The sequence below is a fragment of the Gymnodraco acuticeps genome, unplaced genomic scaffold (genome assembly GCF_902827175.1).
Source record: "Gymnodraco acuticeps unplaced genomic scaffold, fGymAcu1.1, whole genome shotgun sequence".
In the NCBI taxonomy this organism is placed as follows: Eukaryota; Metazoa; Chordata; class Actinopteri; order Perciformes; family Bathydraconidae; genus Gymnodraco; species Gymnodraco acuticeps.
Window position 1 is genome coordinate 1012287 of NW_022990693.1, and position 15603 is coordinate 1027889.

General features: G+C 40.7%; 1 protein-coding gene across 2 annotated transcripts in view; it reads right to left on the reverse strand.

Annotated features, from left to right (window-relative positions):
- Positions 1–9204: 9204 nt before the first annotated feature.
- gpr4 (G protein-coupled receptor 4) overlaps positions 9205–15603 on the reverse strand; it is a 79139-nt gene continuing 72740 nt past the window's right edge. For both annotated transcript variants that reach the window (XM_034230513.1, XM_034230512.1), the window contains exons 2-4: positions 14097–14907; positions 11341–11605; positions 9205–10157 (exon numbers count right to left, since the gene is read on the reverse strand). In XM_034230513.1, the coding sequence (XP_034086404.1) occupies positions 9433–10157; positions 11341–11605; positions 14097–14225 (1119 nt within the window). In that variant the 5' untranslated portion in view covers positions 14226–14907 and the 3' untranslated portion in view covers positions 9205–9432. The remainder of the gene's footprint in view (positions 10158–11340; positions 11606–14096; positions 14908–15603) is intronic.

The following is a 15603-nucleotide window of genomic DNA, read 5'->3' on the forward strand; positions in this document are numbered from 1 at the left end:
GACCTTTTTTGGTTTCAAATTAAAGAAGATTTTAAAGATGAAGTTTATTTTATTTTTTTCTGACTAGAATTTTAGAAGCAGGACTTCAACTAGACAAGAGATTTTACGATGTGGTTTTACTACTTTTAATGGAGTAAAGAATCTGGGTAGACTACTGCCATTGGTTTGTTTTAACATTCACATGTTTCAGCATTCCTGACCATATAGACACTCAGCCGTTTTATTTTGTAACCCTTTGGGGGAGAGATTTCAATTGAGTTTTTCTCCAGTTGCTGATTTGCTGTGATTACAGCAGCACTGGATAGTTGTGCGCCACCTTTGGGTTGTACTCTGAATCAGTGTGTTGGTGAAGAGTTGCTCACTACAGAAACAGAAGAACTGTGCAAAGAACGCATCTCTGAGGAGGGTTTGACATTTAGCTTGGGCCTCGTTGCCAAGGCAACAGTGGTGTGAAGAGGAACTCCAGTTTTTGGGGATTCCTGCTGTGCAGAGGACAACGTGTGTCTGCTGATTGTACCACATTGATCCAGAGGTTCCTTCCCCCTCAGGACATCCCAGTGCAAAACAAGAGTTTCATTGATCCAATTGACTACAGCTGCAGAAGACAACGCATCACTGACTGTTCACATGATGACAAGATCTGAGACAGGCTTGTCTCAGATTGTTCAGACTCTGAAGAAATGATGCGATGATTTGAGAGCATAACTGTGCAAGAGTTTTCCAGAGGGTGGTGTACAACAATAGGTTTAGTGTTTGAGAAGGGAGGCTGATTGTTTAAACGATGGTCTGGAATACTGAAAAGATTAAAGTTTAATATCCTTGTTTAGCAAACAACACATCTGATTATTAGGTCACACATAATAATCTTGACATATAAACTAACTATGAGTAAAAAGATGAATGGATTTCATATCCTAGAGAGGGTTAGTTATGTTGCGAATACTTCACAAGGTATTTACTAATGTATTTTGAAGAACAAATAACAAGGACACAAGTCCAATTTTGTTTTGTTTTTAGATTAAATTGTCCATTACCAAAACTGTTCACCTTATGTCTAGATTTGGACTTTGATGGTAAGGGAGTGTTTAGGCTTATTTTTATACATCTGACATTTTCAAATATGTTGGCTATTCACTAGATAGACTTTGGTTAAGAACTTTTCTGAAGATTGAATATTTGTTCCATTTCTAAATATTCCTATTTAAAAAGTAATTTTAGAGTAAAGAAGGCTGATGCTGAAATTGGACCTTCAATCACCCATTGTAATGGTGCATATTATTGACGACCAATAGGGAGGAGGGGTCACTCGACCCACCCTGCAGTGGTTTTTAAAATCTTACTTGTAGCTTCACAGGAAGCGCACGGCAGCAGATTATGAGTTTGGAAGACTAGCGTCACCACCTCCTAATGGACATTAATTTAGTTAGTAATTAACTGACATTTAGAGATGTTAAAAAGTAAAAACATACCTACCATAAGTGATAATTCCTAAATTCAGCTACAAACCATTGATGAAATGACTTCTGTTTTTAGAATCCTTGATAAAGGAAGGAGTGATTGTTACATATTCGGACACCCAAGGTTCCACGCACTGTTAAAGAGGTTAACATTGTTCTTTAAGTGCACCAGATTTGAAGATAAATTAATATGAGTTATGGAATACATGGCAGAGCTTTACAGATCCTAGTAATGGTTTGACTCAAGATAATAATTATGTGCACAAGTTTCTGAAATAGATCTATTAGACATTTTAATATGGATTAGGTGTTAATAAACTGCAGTAGTAGTACAATAAGGAAGTGACATTTTTTGGCTAACACTTTTCAGAGAATGTGGGAAACAGCTGTCCCAATGAAAAGTTAGAGATATCTTGAACATTATAGTTGTAATTGTGAATTAATAAATGATGGCGCTCCATATATACATATTTTTGTAGACAAAGGATACTGGCCTATGCTGAAATGTCAAAGTCTCTACAGAGCACGACACATGGCCAAAAAAGACTGAGACCAACTGACCTTTGACCCTGACCGACAGTGTAACTTGACAAGGCACTGTGAACGACTGACTCTGGGGTGAACCTGACCAAACAAGACTTTACAACCTGACAGTGTGAGTGTGAATGTGAGTGTATGTCTGCATGTGATCAGTGCAACTGCATGATTTAAAACAATGACTAATCAAGCATGTTTTTGGACTAACACATTTTTCTGGGCCTCAATAACATTCCACAGAATTGGAAAACCGCACTTGTACACTCCCACACGAGGTGGCAGTTTGCAGAATGTGAAACTCAAACTAAAACATGAAGATTCTGTTTCTTTTAGGACTGAAGGATGGAGAGAAACACTTCATTTCACTGAAGTGTTTACTGTGGAAATTATGGATGTACATTTGGGAAAAAATGTTTGGTATTTTCTTATAATCCATTATTACCTGAAGGTTTTCTTCCCATACAGGATTTTGGTTACACATGAGTCATGTGTAAAAAGGGGGAGTGTACTGCTGCCCCAACTCGATTGTTCAATCTGACCTTTGATTGACAGTTTTAGAATTGACCTGCTCCATATCTGGGGATAAGATACTGTTTGATGGATGTTGACATGTCTCTAATATTGATTGAGTTATAACAGGTAACACAGATGCAGAATCAGTGGCCAAGGGGCTACTGTGAGAGATGTGATTCCAGAATGGAATACTGAAGAAGTTGACCTGTGAGTAATGTTTCAACAGGTATAAAAGTAACTGAGGTTTGAAATGTAGAAAGAACATATTACAGTTAAAGCTAAAACATAGTAGTGTAATGAGACAGAATGTAATTTAGACAACATCATGTAACTAGCCTGGTAAAGAAGTAAAAGCCATAGACTTTATTATTTAGGTCATTATGGGGATATACATTTCATCTAAATGTATAATAGAAAGACATTTGATGACAGTTTGTTGGAATTCTGTATTCATTTTTTCAGCGTGATAATATCTAAGCACTGACAGGTAGAAGCAGTATCACCAGGAAATCATTCACTTTGTTAGTATCGTGATTTTGGTTGTTTTTGAATCCATAACATTAGTGTGTTTCTTTACCAGAAACATTAGCAGTTCATATTATATTTGGATTTTAAAGGGGATCTCAAGGATTTCATTTAAGAATAAACACAGATGCTTGTCAGAAATTCAGAGCTATTGAAATATGTTATTTAGTTTACCTAAAGATGTTGAGGTTCTTATTTAGTTGGCACAGTCCAAGTATTAAGATTCTGAAGCTGCACTGGCAGATAGGAGGTCTACAATTAATTTAGAAAACCTGTTCACAGACGGCTGTTGTTTCAAGACACCCCACCAACAGGCTCCAAGTGGGTCAAAACAGCTGAGCGTAGGCTTGAGGGATTTGTATCAGATTTCTCCGCACAGGTTGCTGGCGCCAAAAGGGGGACCCAGGAGGCCGACACAGCGGAGTTCGTCTGGCTGAAGGTCATCAGGACAAAGTGGCTCAACCCCAGGCTCTCCGGCCCCGACCGAGTGACCCAGCGGACCTCTCATACCGTCTGCCTAGGAGAAAAGGGGGACAGCTCGTACCACGGGAGCCAGTGTGCGGCGGGGAAACCACCTACTAGGACCAGGGGACGACATCAGGACGGATCTGGCTCTCGTCAAGGAGGTCGACTGGGAGGCGTCATCGGCGGGCCGGAGAAGGAGGATCGGGAAGACATCTCTCCAGCATCGACCCGGAAGCCGCCATCAGCGGGCCGGAGGAGGAGGAAGACATCTCTCTAGCAGGCAGCCCAGAAGCTGCCGTCAGCGGTCGGGGGGACAAAGACACGGCAAGCCAGGACGGCACAGGGGACTTGTCGAGGCAGCAGAGGAGTCTACTTCTCTCTGATCAGTTCCACCCGTGAAGGGGAAGCCGCATCTCCCCTCTCAGGTTACACCTCTCATGGTTCCTTCACTGCCATGGAAAGTGGTGTTCTGTCTCCATGAAGGTTTCAAGTACTCTAAATCCCAGCTTCGGATGGATTTATACAATGTTTGGGGGACGGACACAGTAGAAAAGAATGACAGTGGGTATGTTTCAAAATGCCTTGTTTAAGTTTATCTCTGGAGAAAGAGATAAAAAGGGGGAATTGTGGAGATTGATGAAAAGTATTATGCAGAAGATGTGATGCAGCATATTTTTGGTATATTCATTTTAATGTCACCCATATATAAGAGGTGTATTGCATCATATTATCCCTAATATATGTGTGGGTATATACATTCCTGTGTGTTAATAGTTGAAGGAACAAAGTACATTTTTCCTCTTAAATATAGAGAGGTTTTTTATAGATTCCTGAAACAATGTTCTCTTTTCTTAAAAGTAGATTAGCGCAATAGTCTTTTTCGTTCACTTTTACCCTTTTTATCAAAAGGGTGTTTTTAGGCTATTTTTGAGGAGGTAAAATGCAGAATTACTTGTGAGTTCTGTTTTGAGTGAAAAGATTACCCCTTTGAGTGTTTTTCTTGGTTAACCATTAGATATAATGGTTAAATTCTTCTTAAGTTAATGATGCGCATCCTGCAGGCCTTGAGAATTGAGTCACACAGTTAAGAGAGACAATGGTCCTTCTGATTCTGGGTGAGCTGACTTCGGGTGGATGGAAGTTCAGAGATGGCCTGGGGGTATGAAGACAGTTAGGCGTTGTTGGTGAGCTGGTCCTGAGGAGGTCATGAGATGATAACTGTTACATTTCCAACAAGTATGGCTTTCATAAAGAAACACATAACTTATGTGATAAACTACATGATAAGATGTGTTTTGTTGCAAAGTGAGCCTGTTTTGTTCTCTGCTGGCCCGCGCTGATTCACTGTGACACAGCATCTTTTGCATCTCCCAATGAGATGACCTGAAAAGATGATCAGCTGACCTAACCCCTCCTGTCTTTTCTTGTATATCTCCTGTGGAGTCCTGGCGTTCGCTCTCTCTTCTCGGGCTGCCAGGACCGAAGGATCTACGCAGCACGCGAACCAGGGCAGGAGTGGGCCTACTCCTTACATTACAGTATAATTGTATTGTATTATATTGTATTGTAATGTATTATATTGCATTGCATTATTACCTTTTATAATTAAAACAGATTATTGTTTAAACTGGTATCCGGGTGTTCTCTGATTTCCTTCCTATTACGATTTTAAGCAGGACTCGTGAAAACGACACGCGGAGCCGAGTGGGGTTGTAAAAACCTCAAAACTCCTACAAGCCAAAACCTGAACCCTCAATAACATCCTGAAAACATCCTCTGAATGTTGCAGTTAAAACGTTATGTCTTAGTTAACCTTAAACCTTATAGGAACATTATTTGAAAAAATAAACATCCTAAAAAGGTTCTTTGAACATCAGAATAAAAGGTTTCTTTAAAACCTTATTAGAACCAATAGGTAACGTTAGCCAAAGTTGAGAGAATGTTCCCCGCTAACTGGGGTGCTGCAGCACAGGCAGTATGAGAAAAATAAAGAGCTTTTTGAACATTAAAGCATTGAGACATGTACAATAGAGACACAAATATGAACACAAAGGGGAGTATAAGCTAAATCAGATAAATAAGGAAGTCATTATGCTATCAGTCAAATACACACTTCATTGTGGCATTATGCACATATCCTATATAGAAAACAACATTCTTTATATGCCCATAGATTTTGCAATAATCTTAAAGCTATAACTTGTAGGGTCTAAAATAAGTTGAATTTTACGGATGTGTTTCGGTATCATCCCCCTATAATAAATCACTGTCGTAAAAAGGTGAGCTTTTGGTTATAACAGCTGTTATATATAGAGTCAGATCTATAGTGGAGGTGAGCAGTGAAGCATAGAGGGCGAGAGACAATGTTCCCTCAGAGAGTTATGTCCTTTTTCTCCTCTCAAGAACATTAAGGCATCTGTGAGCACCTCCTTTTCTCTTCTTTGCTTGCATTCTAAATACGCTCATCCTTGCATGCTACACAGTTCCATTCTTACTTCTTTATAGCTCTGTCCTTGCTTTCTTCCTCACACACCTACAGGAACACACTGTCATCTTGTATAACACAGTGTGAATGTGTCCACCCCCATGAGGACAGGTTGTAAGTGTATAGCATTCCCTCGGATGTGCGGGGTAACAATAGAAAGGACACACACAAATGAGCTAATTTAAACACATGCAAATAGATACACCAGACACGTTCAAGTATTGTACAGTTTGTCCTTCATGTCATTCATTAGCGGTGCGGCTCTGGGAGTGAACAGGACCGAGTGAGGAGTGAAGAAGGTGACTTTGTGCTGGCAGCATCCCAAACTGCTGCCTGGTGCTGCTGGTCAGCACTGTTACCGGGGGATACTTGCAGCGTTGCAGGAATGTGCAGCGCTCTTGTTCCAAAGTGTGTGATTTGTAGCACTTAGTCCACGAGAGCCCGGCCTCGATTTGTCAAGGCCGTTGACATGCATCATGTACAGTTTTTTTGTTTATGCTCTGCCATCTCACTGATAGGTTTCATGTTCAGATCTCAGCGTGCTTCCTATAAAGTCTGGCGCACGAGGTGTCATCCAACCAGTTTAATATTATATAAAACGGAGAAAAGTAGAGAATTGTCATATTTGAGAAGCTGAAAACAGCATTTTCTACCAACTGTGCACGAAAATTATATGAACCAATCAGTTGCCAATTATTTTTCATCATCGCTGCAGATTCAGTTGAAAAATCTGTCTTCTGAAAATGTTGCATAGAACTAAATTAGTAAAACGTTTGCTTATTTTTCGTCAAAAATGTACAGATGATTCGTTCTTACCCTACTAACCCTAACCCTAACCAACGGCCAGCCCTTGGTGGGAATTGAAGCACATCTTTGACTTTATTTGACCAATATCATATATTTCCCAAATCTCAGCAATTTCAGTCAGATTACACAGTTGATATAACCAAAGAGGAGATGTGGAAGAGAATATTCATTAGACAAAAAGGAAGACAATATGATGAAAAACAGTGTGACTGCTTGAGTTAATTTCCCTTTAAAATGGATTACAGCTTCTGTTTCCATGCAGCTTTTTCTGCTTGTAGATGGCAAACAAAAAAATCACACACTGGGATCCATGGTTCGGTATGCATCATTTAATTCTCACTGACATTTATGGTGTACAAAAACATATTTTAAAGCCTGGGACCTCCACTGTCACACTGACATGCAAATGCACAACAAATGCAACGGTTCACAGCAGCGTTTAGGCTGCTTTAGACTGATGATTTAAAGTGTCTAGAAAATCTGCCTTAACATCATCGAAACTGAGTAGATGAATGCTTTGTGCCAAGACAACATAAAAATAAAGATTTCCAAAACAGCCGTAAAACATAATTGTAGGCCTGTGGAACTGTAACATAGACACTCGTTGCTTATTAACACGAAATCGCTGTGTGGGAAGGGAGTTATATCAGACGTACATGCATTCCCATAAGAACTGTTTGTACGTCGTTATAAATCTGAACATACAGCAGGACAACCTATAAACAGACAATTTGTTGAAATGTTATTACCACTGAGTTACAAAAGAAAAAGTACACATAGGAGCAATGACAACTATCCTATCTTTATGTACAGTAGTGTTCTTTTGAAGAAGCAGATATCCATCCAGTTTGGGGATTCCATCTGCCAAAAAAAAGTGATATTTGTGTTGTTTTTTGTGAAAATATGCCGCCAATTGAAAAATGGAAAATCTCTCAGGTCAGTGTTGTGAAATCCTGGAAATACGTGCATCACAGGAAAATATTTTAAGATCCCTTTTTTCCAGGCTCTAGCTCTTACTCAAAATCAAGTGAATCAGATTAAATGTATGGCAGCTAATACAGCTTCACTTACAAAAGGAAAGGCATACTTGCAGTAAAAAATAAATACAACTAGTGTTAAATAAAACACTACCATGTAGACTGCTGCCACAGTTCTTACCACTGGAAATACAGTTAGGGTTAGTTTTATATGGATATCAACAAAAGTACGTCTTCATTTGCACATTACACTTTTGACATGTCAATGTATTTTCCAAAAAGGCAGAGTCCCAGTAGCCAGGATTGTAGCTTCAATCCAGAAAGAATACACAAAAACTGAAGATCTGAAACTTTTTATTTAATTAGTTTAATTTATGTGATGAAAAAGAAAATGTGTATAAAAGCATATTTAGGAAGTTTGGGAACTAATCTTTCTGAACATGGGAATGTAAACGATATCCGGTGAACTATGGCTGCTGTCTCGGAGGTTGGAAGAAGTTGTTTTCTGCGCTTCAGTGCTTTCAACGTAATGGAGTTTAAAACTGATACATTTGACTTTCAAATTGAGCTGAATGCAGGCTTAGGTTTTTGACTTGTTTTCAGTGTCATTATTTTGCTGCCTATGGTAAAAAAAAAAGAAGAAAAAAACATTGCTCACATTACATTAGAGACACATCTACTCTAAGCCTTTTTGCTGTCACAGTTAACAAGCTGAGGTACTTTATAGGCTTCAATATTTCTTCAAAACGGTTAAGACATTTCCAACAAGCATTAAAAACGATTTATCGAACAGTAATATACAATCTTTTTTATTACTTTCTGTTCTTTTTACATATTCCACAGTGGTGTCAGGGTGTCAGGCCCCAATCTTCTTAATTTGCCCCTTTGTCAAGGTTGGTTTTCCATGCAGTCTCACTTCAAAGGTGTCTCTTCTCAGCCCACTAAAAATACTCATCCATGCAGAATGTGGTCTTTTTGAATAGTTCCACTTAAATATTCAAGCACATCTTCCTATGGCATTGTAAATAACTGCTGGCCCAGCTGTTCTGTTGATCTGTTGGTACAATACTTTGCTCCACACTGAAATATCTACATCTACTGGATGGATTTGGTACAGACATTTTTGGTCTAAATCCTGAGGATTTATGTGATCCCCTGACTTTTCATTTAGCGCCACCAGAAGGTCACTTAAACTCTGGTCAAACACTACTTCAGAATATCCTTTAAAGCTTATGACTGACTCCTTGTCAGCCTCAGTTGCACTCTGGGATTGATGATGATACAGCATGCTAACATTAGCATGAACCGTTAACCAAATCACCAACAAATAACTGAGCCTGACAAGCTGTCAATGTCAGAAGTGCTAAAAATGTTGCGGCACAAAAGATAGTCATGTTTGAAATGTGGAAACATTTATTGGAATTGGAATGTGTAATTTTTGTGAGCATTTCAATCTAGCACAGGCAGCTACTGTGACAAGAGACAATATTTCAGGAATCTCATTACACTTCTGGCTTGTCAATGCCATTTAATGGAAATGTTGAGGCAAATCACACACAGCCTCAGAAAATGCTTCTCATCTCAGGCCAGAAGACATTGGACCCTCTCAGGGCTTTCTCCATCCACTGAGATACAGAGTTTGGACCTTTGACAGCAAGCTTCAGGTTTAAGTCTTCCTAACACTAAGGATAGTCATCTGTAGACACTCCTCCTTCAGAGCCACCAGTTCTGTCTTGTAGCTGCTGGTCTTTGCTCCATCAGCGTATACACAAGGCTGCTTCTTTGCTGCCAGCGGCGTTTCCATAGTCACTGAACCAGCGTTGAGTATCTCCCCGTGCGATGGTGAGGAAGAGGAGCCCTTGAAGCAAGCTGCAGAAAGTAAAGCTGAGAGCGCTCGGGCGACATCGTGCCGGGCCCCCTCGTTGACAAAACAGTACAAAATGGGATCGGCGACGCAGTTGAGGCTGGTCAGTGCCAACGACACATGGTAGGCTGCAAACAGGCTCTCCTCTGCGCCGCAGTCACATGGCTTATTTAGAAACATCACACTCCGCACCAGGAGCAGGATGTGATACGGTCCAAAGCAGAACAAAACAATCAGTATCAGACTCAAAGCCAGACGCTGAATTTTGGCCTTTTCCTGACGCTCTGTTGAGACGTTGCAGCGCACTGCTGCTAAAATCCCACGGTAGGCCACAAGCATGGCTGTCCATGGAGCGAGGAAGCCCAGAAATGTCCTGTAGAGGTTCATCCCTGCCACCCAGTCCTGCATGGGATACTTCTCAAAGCAGAACGTGTGGTTGAACCGGTCCTGGAAGAGCTCATCGTGGAAGAGGGGAGCAGAGTTTGCTACGATCTCAATAATCCACACCATGGCGCTGACCAGGACCGCTGTGGGAGGTTGGGAGAAGGAAGGAAAGAAGAGGAGTGATAAATAATCAACTTTTCAGAAACCTCCGTGTAAATATTGTACTGTATTGGAGGAAAAAAGACACACAAACACAGTTAATAGAGAATCTACGTGTCCGTTCACACGAGACCGATCGGAAGCGCTGGAGACGCTATGCCGGGCCTGTAAGTGGCGCTGTAGTCCTGCCACAAAAGCAGCGAAGAAGACTTCCCGCGCATGGTTGCCATGGTCGCCATGGTTGCCATGGTTGCCCTTCTGTTTATTCTCCGCTCTGGCTCTTTTTTTTCCTCCCCGAGGCAAGCGTGTGCTCCTGCTGTATGTCTCTCCGGTAGTCCACCAGCAGATGACAAACACCCACCTCTCCGCCTCTTCCAAGGGACGAGGGGACCGTGCAGCAGAGTTTCAGTTAGATTTGTTTTCGCCGGTCAACATGTGAAAAGTGCCGGTCAGAGGTCTACTTTGTTATTTATTGAGCTTTAAAACAAATTGATAACGACTCTGTATAATAATAAAAAACGGAGCCTCTCTTTTCCTCCCCCTCTTCTGACAGCCCAGCAGCTGATCTCTGCGCAGGAGAAGTGGGAGAGGCGGGGCTATTGCTTCAACGTTATCAGGAAATGATTGTATAGGCGTAAACACGGAGCCGTTTGCCCCCCCAGAGCGTTTCGTTTGCAGATCTATACCCATTTATTGGTTAAGTAGTCCTTGGTATGAAAAAGTTTGAGAAACACTGCTCTAAATAAAATCATTTTTTGTTTGTAGAAAAGTTAGAGAGGGGCCATGACCATGTTCTTGGCATAAGCTACGCATCATTACGTTTTAATAAAAGTAATTACTTTAGTAGACATTCTTGTTCAAATAGTTATTTATAAAACTTATTTTGCAATGGAAGTGATCTTATCTCTACACAAACTTGAATTTCCTGTTATGTCAAGGAATGTCAAGTTTGAAGACGCACATCCTCTCAGGGCTCAGTGGCCGCACAGTTTCGGGAACTAATGGTCACATGACCTATCTTTATCCTTCCAATACAGAAAATGAAATTGTACTGACTTTTGTGTTATTGAAAAGTTAGTTCTTTACCAATAAGTATTTTATTTCAGATGTATCTATCAGCATTTGTTTTAGGATGGCTTTAATATTTAAGGAGAAAACCCAACATACCTGTTTTGATTTGTCGGACCTTTGCAAAGCGCAGAGGATATGCCACAGCCAGGTATCTGTCCAGTGAGATACAGCAGAGGAAGGCGATGCTGACGTAGATGTTAGTGTAGAAGATGAAGCCGAACAATTTGCAGCTCTCCTGACCGTGGATCCAGTCATCGTGCTGCAGGAAGTAGTCGATCCACAGAGGAAGAGTGATGATGTAGAGGAGGTCAGCCACTGACAGGTTGATCAGGTAGATGCCAAGCTCATTGCGTTGCTTTACCTGGATGGAGGAATATGAAGAAGATGAGATTTCAAGTTTATGGATAAAATCATGTGCAATGATAGAGAGGGTCAAGAGTGTTTTGTTCAACTTCTGTGCTTTTGCATAAAAGGTAGTCAGTGAGAAGATTTTGAGGCAAGCAGTGCACATGTTTCCATTTTTGCAAAACTAAATAAAATGCAAATTATGAGTGTATTGTAATCATCTGCAAATCATTTGACTTCCTGAATGTCAAAACATAATAACAAATGCAGTCTTCAAATAACTGGTATGGCTGAATCTATTATTGTTGAAGAGCACTTGATAGCAACTGTGCATTAGGGACGTACAACCACAACGAGGGCTTGTACAGTAAATCAGAGAAAGAAATGTGAACAGATATTTCAGCGGCAGCAGATCAACTTGTCCACTTTATGGAATCTATTACGTTTCCTAATTGTATTTATCTGTACTTGGATTGGAATCAAGCCACTGTGAGATAACTCTGTTTCCCATGCAGTATTGATATTGCAATGTTAATATTTAGGCAGAACTGCCCATATAAATAAAAAGCGCGCCAACTATGTTAATGCTTTGTTCAATAATGACGTTGGTGGCTATAAGCCAGGCGGCAACCTCTGTGTCTGAAAAGAAAAGCCAATGTAGAAATGTCATAAACTTGCATTAATTGTAATGACCACGGGGGGGGGGGGGGGGGGGTGATTCGACTGTTTGCAAAAAGAAGACTTGTTGTTAGAAAATGACCTTACTTCTCACTTCATTCCTTACCTGAGTACACGTTTTATTGATTAATTATATAAATGGCTAGATTCAAGTTTTGTTCAATAGACATGATGTACATTTTGTAAATAATAATAATTCACACTTAGAGGAAAATACAGGATGAAGCAGCGTTTGCATTTAGTGCGGGGCTGCCCTGTGATTGACAGGTCTGAGTTTTCCGTGTTTTCGTCTTGCAACTTTAACCATTCAGCAATGTGTTTATTACAGTTCGTGAAAGTCACCTGCAACTAAAAATGTCCTGGCATGTTCGGTTGCATTAAAAAAACAATATGGCAAACACCAAAACACTGAATGCTTTAAAACTGCCAATGGTTGACGTCACAGTTACTATGTGTGCTTTTATATAAAGCCTATGATCTTATCAATGCAGTTATTGCTGCAGAGAACTGAATGGTGTTTTCAGTATACCCATGATGCACCTGTCACACAGCACACCTGGTAAATCATGCCATGTTGGGGCCAAGGCTCAAACTGAATGTAAAAAGTTGGAGTTTAAACGTTTGAGAAACGACCTCGATGCTGAGATGGAAGCAGAGCGCTACGTTGAAATGTCACTCCTTTGTGAGCTGGTGAACTTGCTTGAATGAAAAGTCAATAACAATGATGTTTGCTGCTGCCAAAGTAAACTGACAAGTCTGTGGGAAACACTGGAAATGTTTTAAGCCTTATGGGAAAATATCCCCAGTCGTCTGATGACTGTAGGTAATAAGACTGTCAGGCACATACAGGGGACGGAGTAGCTTCTTCGGATTTTCAAACATTTCTAGACTTCAGGATTCAGAGCACTGAGCAGAATATGTAGTTAAAAATGACTCAGTGATAGTCAGACTGTCAGGAGATTAGTAGATAGAGAGGCAAGCAGACGAGCAACCTAAACAATGTCTTTTGTGTAAGAGTGTGAAAATGATGTCTACTCCAAGGGGTCATGTTACACAAACCTAATAACAATATTGAGATACATAATTGTTATACGTTTATTACGTTCCTGTTTTGGGGTTTTCTAAGTAAAATCTAAACCGAACTAAAGTTCAGCTATAATTCTAAATGCCTTTGAAATTAGTTTACATTGCCCAAACTTTGAAAAAATATAAAATGTGTTAAAAGATTCATTAAACTCTAAGCAAACAAGGGACATTTTTAAGGTTGTCAACATTAATGCATTAACGCACATGATTCATCTGGAAACCATTTCATGTCTAACATTTTTTTACGCAAATTATAAAATAAGGAATTCTTTCTCCCAAATTCCTCACGTTATTCCAGCGCACATTTTTACCATGGGTTGCATTGAAGTGAAAAGGCAAAGGAGGTGACTCGAGACCTCTAGACATCAGTAAGAACCATCTCTACCTCGGTGTTACGGCACACAATGACAAATGTTCTGCACTCGTTACTTAGGTTTGGTGAGGACGAAGGAAATGTATTTTACTAAAGCATGCAGAAGCAAATTTCTAGGAGTTTCACAGGAATCTGAGATAGTGGACAGGGTCATCACTGCAGGGACACATAGTGCTCGCAGCAAGAATACTGCCATATGAGTATATGCCCTGTGTAGCACAGATTATACAGAGGGTGATCACAGTGGCTCTCTGTGACAGCGACTCTCTCAATGCTTTGGCTAAAGGTTTGTCAATTCAGAATTGCTATCAGAACCAGTGGCTGGTGTATGTTTGTGTATGTGTGTGCATGCACGCATGTGTGTCCTCACCTGCATATAGGCAGCCCACAGGGCCATGCAGTTGGTGGGCAGCCCCAGAACGATGACGATGATGTAGAGCGTGGGCTGGAAGAACTGGTCCACCTTACTGTCCACATTACAGAATGAGATGTTGCACATTGTCCTGTGTGGAACAACTATGTTTGGTGTGTGTGTGTGTGTGTGTGTGTGTGTGTGTGTGTGTGTGTGTGTGTGGTGTGTGTGTGGTGTGTGTGTGTGTGTGTGTGTGTGTGTGTGTGTGTGAAGCAACTCTCAGCTCTGAGTGTCCCTCTGTAGTTTAACTATGTTCCAGCTCCAACAGTTTGACAGTGACATGCCAACACTAAGCTCATGCTTGGCTATCACACGGCTGTCCCACATGAGGAAAAAATAACTATCATTTACGAGGCATTTCATTGTTCCTGTTTCTTAAAGCAATGTCCTCCTCGCCCAGTGGCCTTGACGTGCCATACTCCTTTCTCACCCTTCAAAGCCAGCCCCCGGATTGCCCAGCATGGAGGAAGAGAGGATAATAAAGGAATGGCCGAGGGATAAAATGTGGTGAAATTAAAGCTGCCTTATCAACGCTGTGCTAGGGCTCTGCCTGGACAGGACCTCATCAATCTTTCAGATGTTAGAGGTCTGCCAGGTCTACTGTAAAAAGGAGGGGCTGAGCATCAGTGTGTGTGTGTTTGTGTATGTCTGTGGGTGTGTCTCAAGGTCCTGATGACACACAAGACACCTCTGGGATGCTCGCTCTTAAACACAGGAATAACTTTGTAGAGATTCACCACCCTGGAGTTTGTTCTGCACTGCTGAACATCTGCAAGAGAGGAAGAAAGAGAGATGAAGAGAGCATTAAGCATTAAGCATGAAGAGAGCAGGATGCTTTATAATCAAAACGTCCGACAATACAACAATACATCATTTGTTTTGGGTTTGTTTCAGTGAAAAAAATGGGCCCATTGTTTTATGTTCATGAACTACCTGAGAATGCAAAAAATACAACTGTGTTTAAATAAGATAAACATGATTGATTGAAACCGAAACAGGACATTCTCTCTCCCAACTCATCGATTATGGCAGCTTGGGCATTGGCCCCAACCATCACATTTTGGCGCTCCACGTATCTCTTTGCGTGAAGAAACAAACTCAGGGCTTCCACCTAAGAGGCCACCGTTTGTGTCCCATGTTAAATCAAAATGCAACGTTGAAAATTCCAAACAATGTTTTTTTCCAGGAAAAAATCCAACGCATTAAACTACAACTTGAAGGTCTCGTGCATCATTTTGGAACCAGCTTGAGTTTGAAATTGAGGAAATTCAAATGAATGATGTATATTGTTCAGTAATTGACAAGTCCTCAAGTGCCCATACCAGCCTGAAATGCAGAAACAGAAATCTGTCAAGACTGCAGTTTGTCTTTAATTTTTCCTACGTGCCTAGTCCTTCTGACACCTCAACCATTAGACTTAGAGTTTCATGCTCATTTCCTGTATTCATTTCCTGTGCTCTATAGA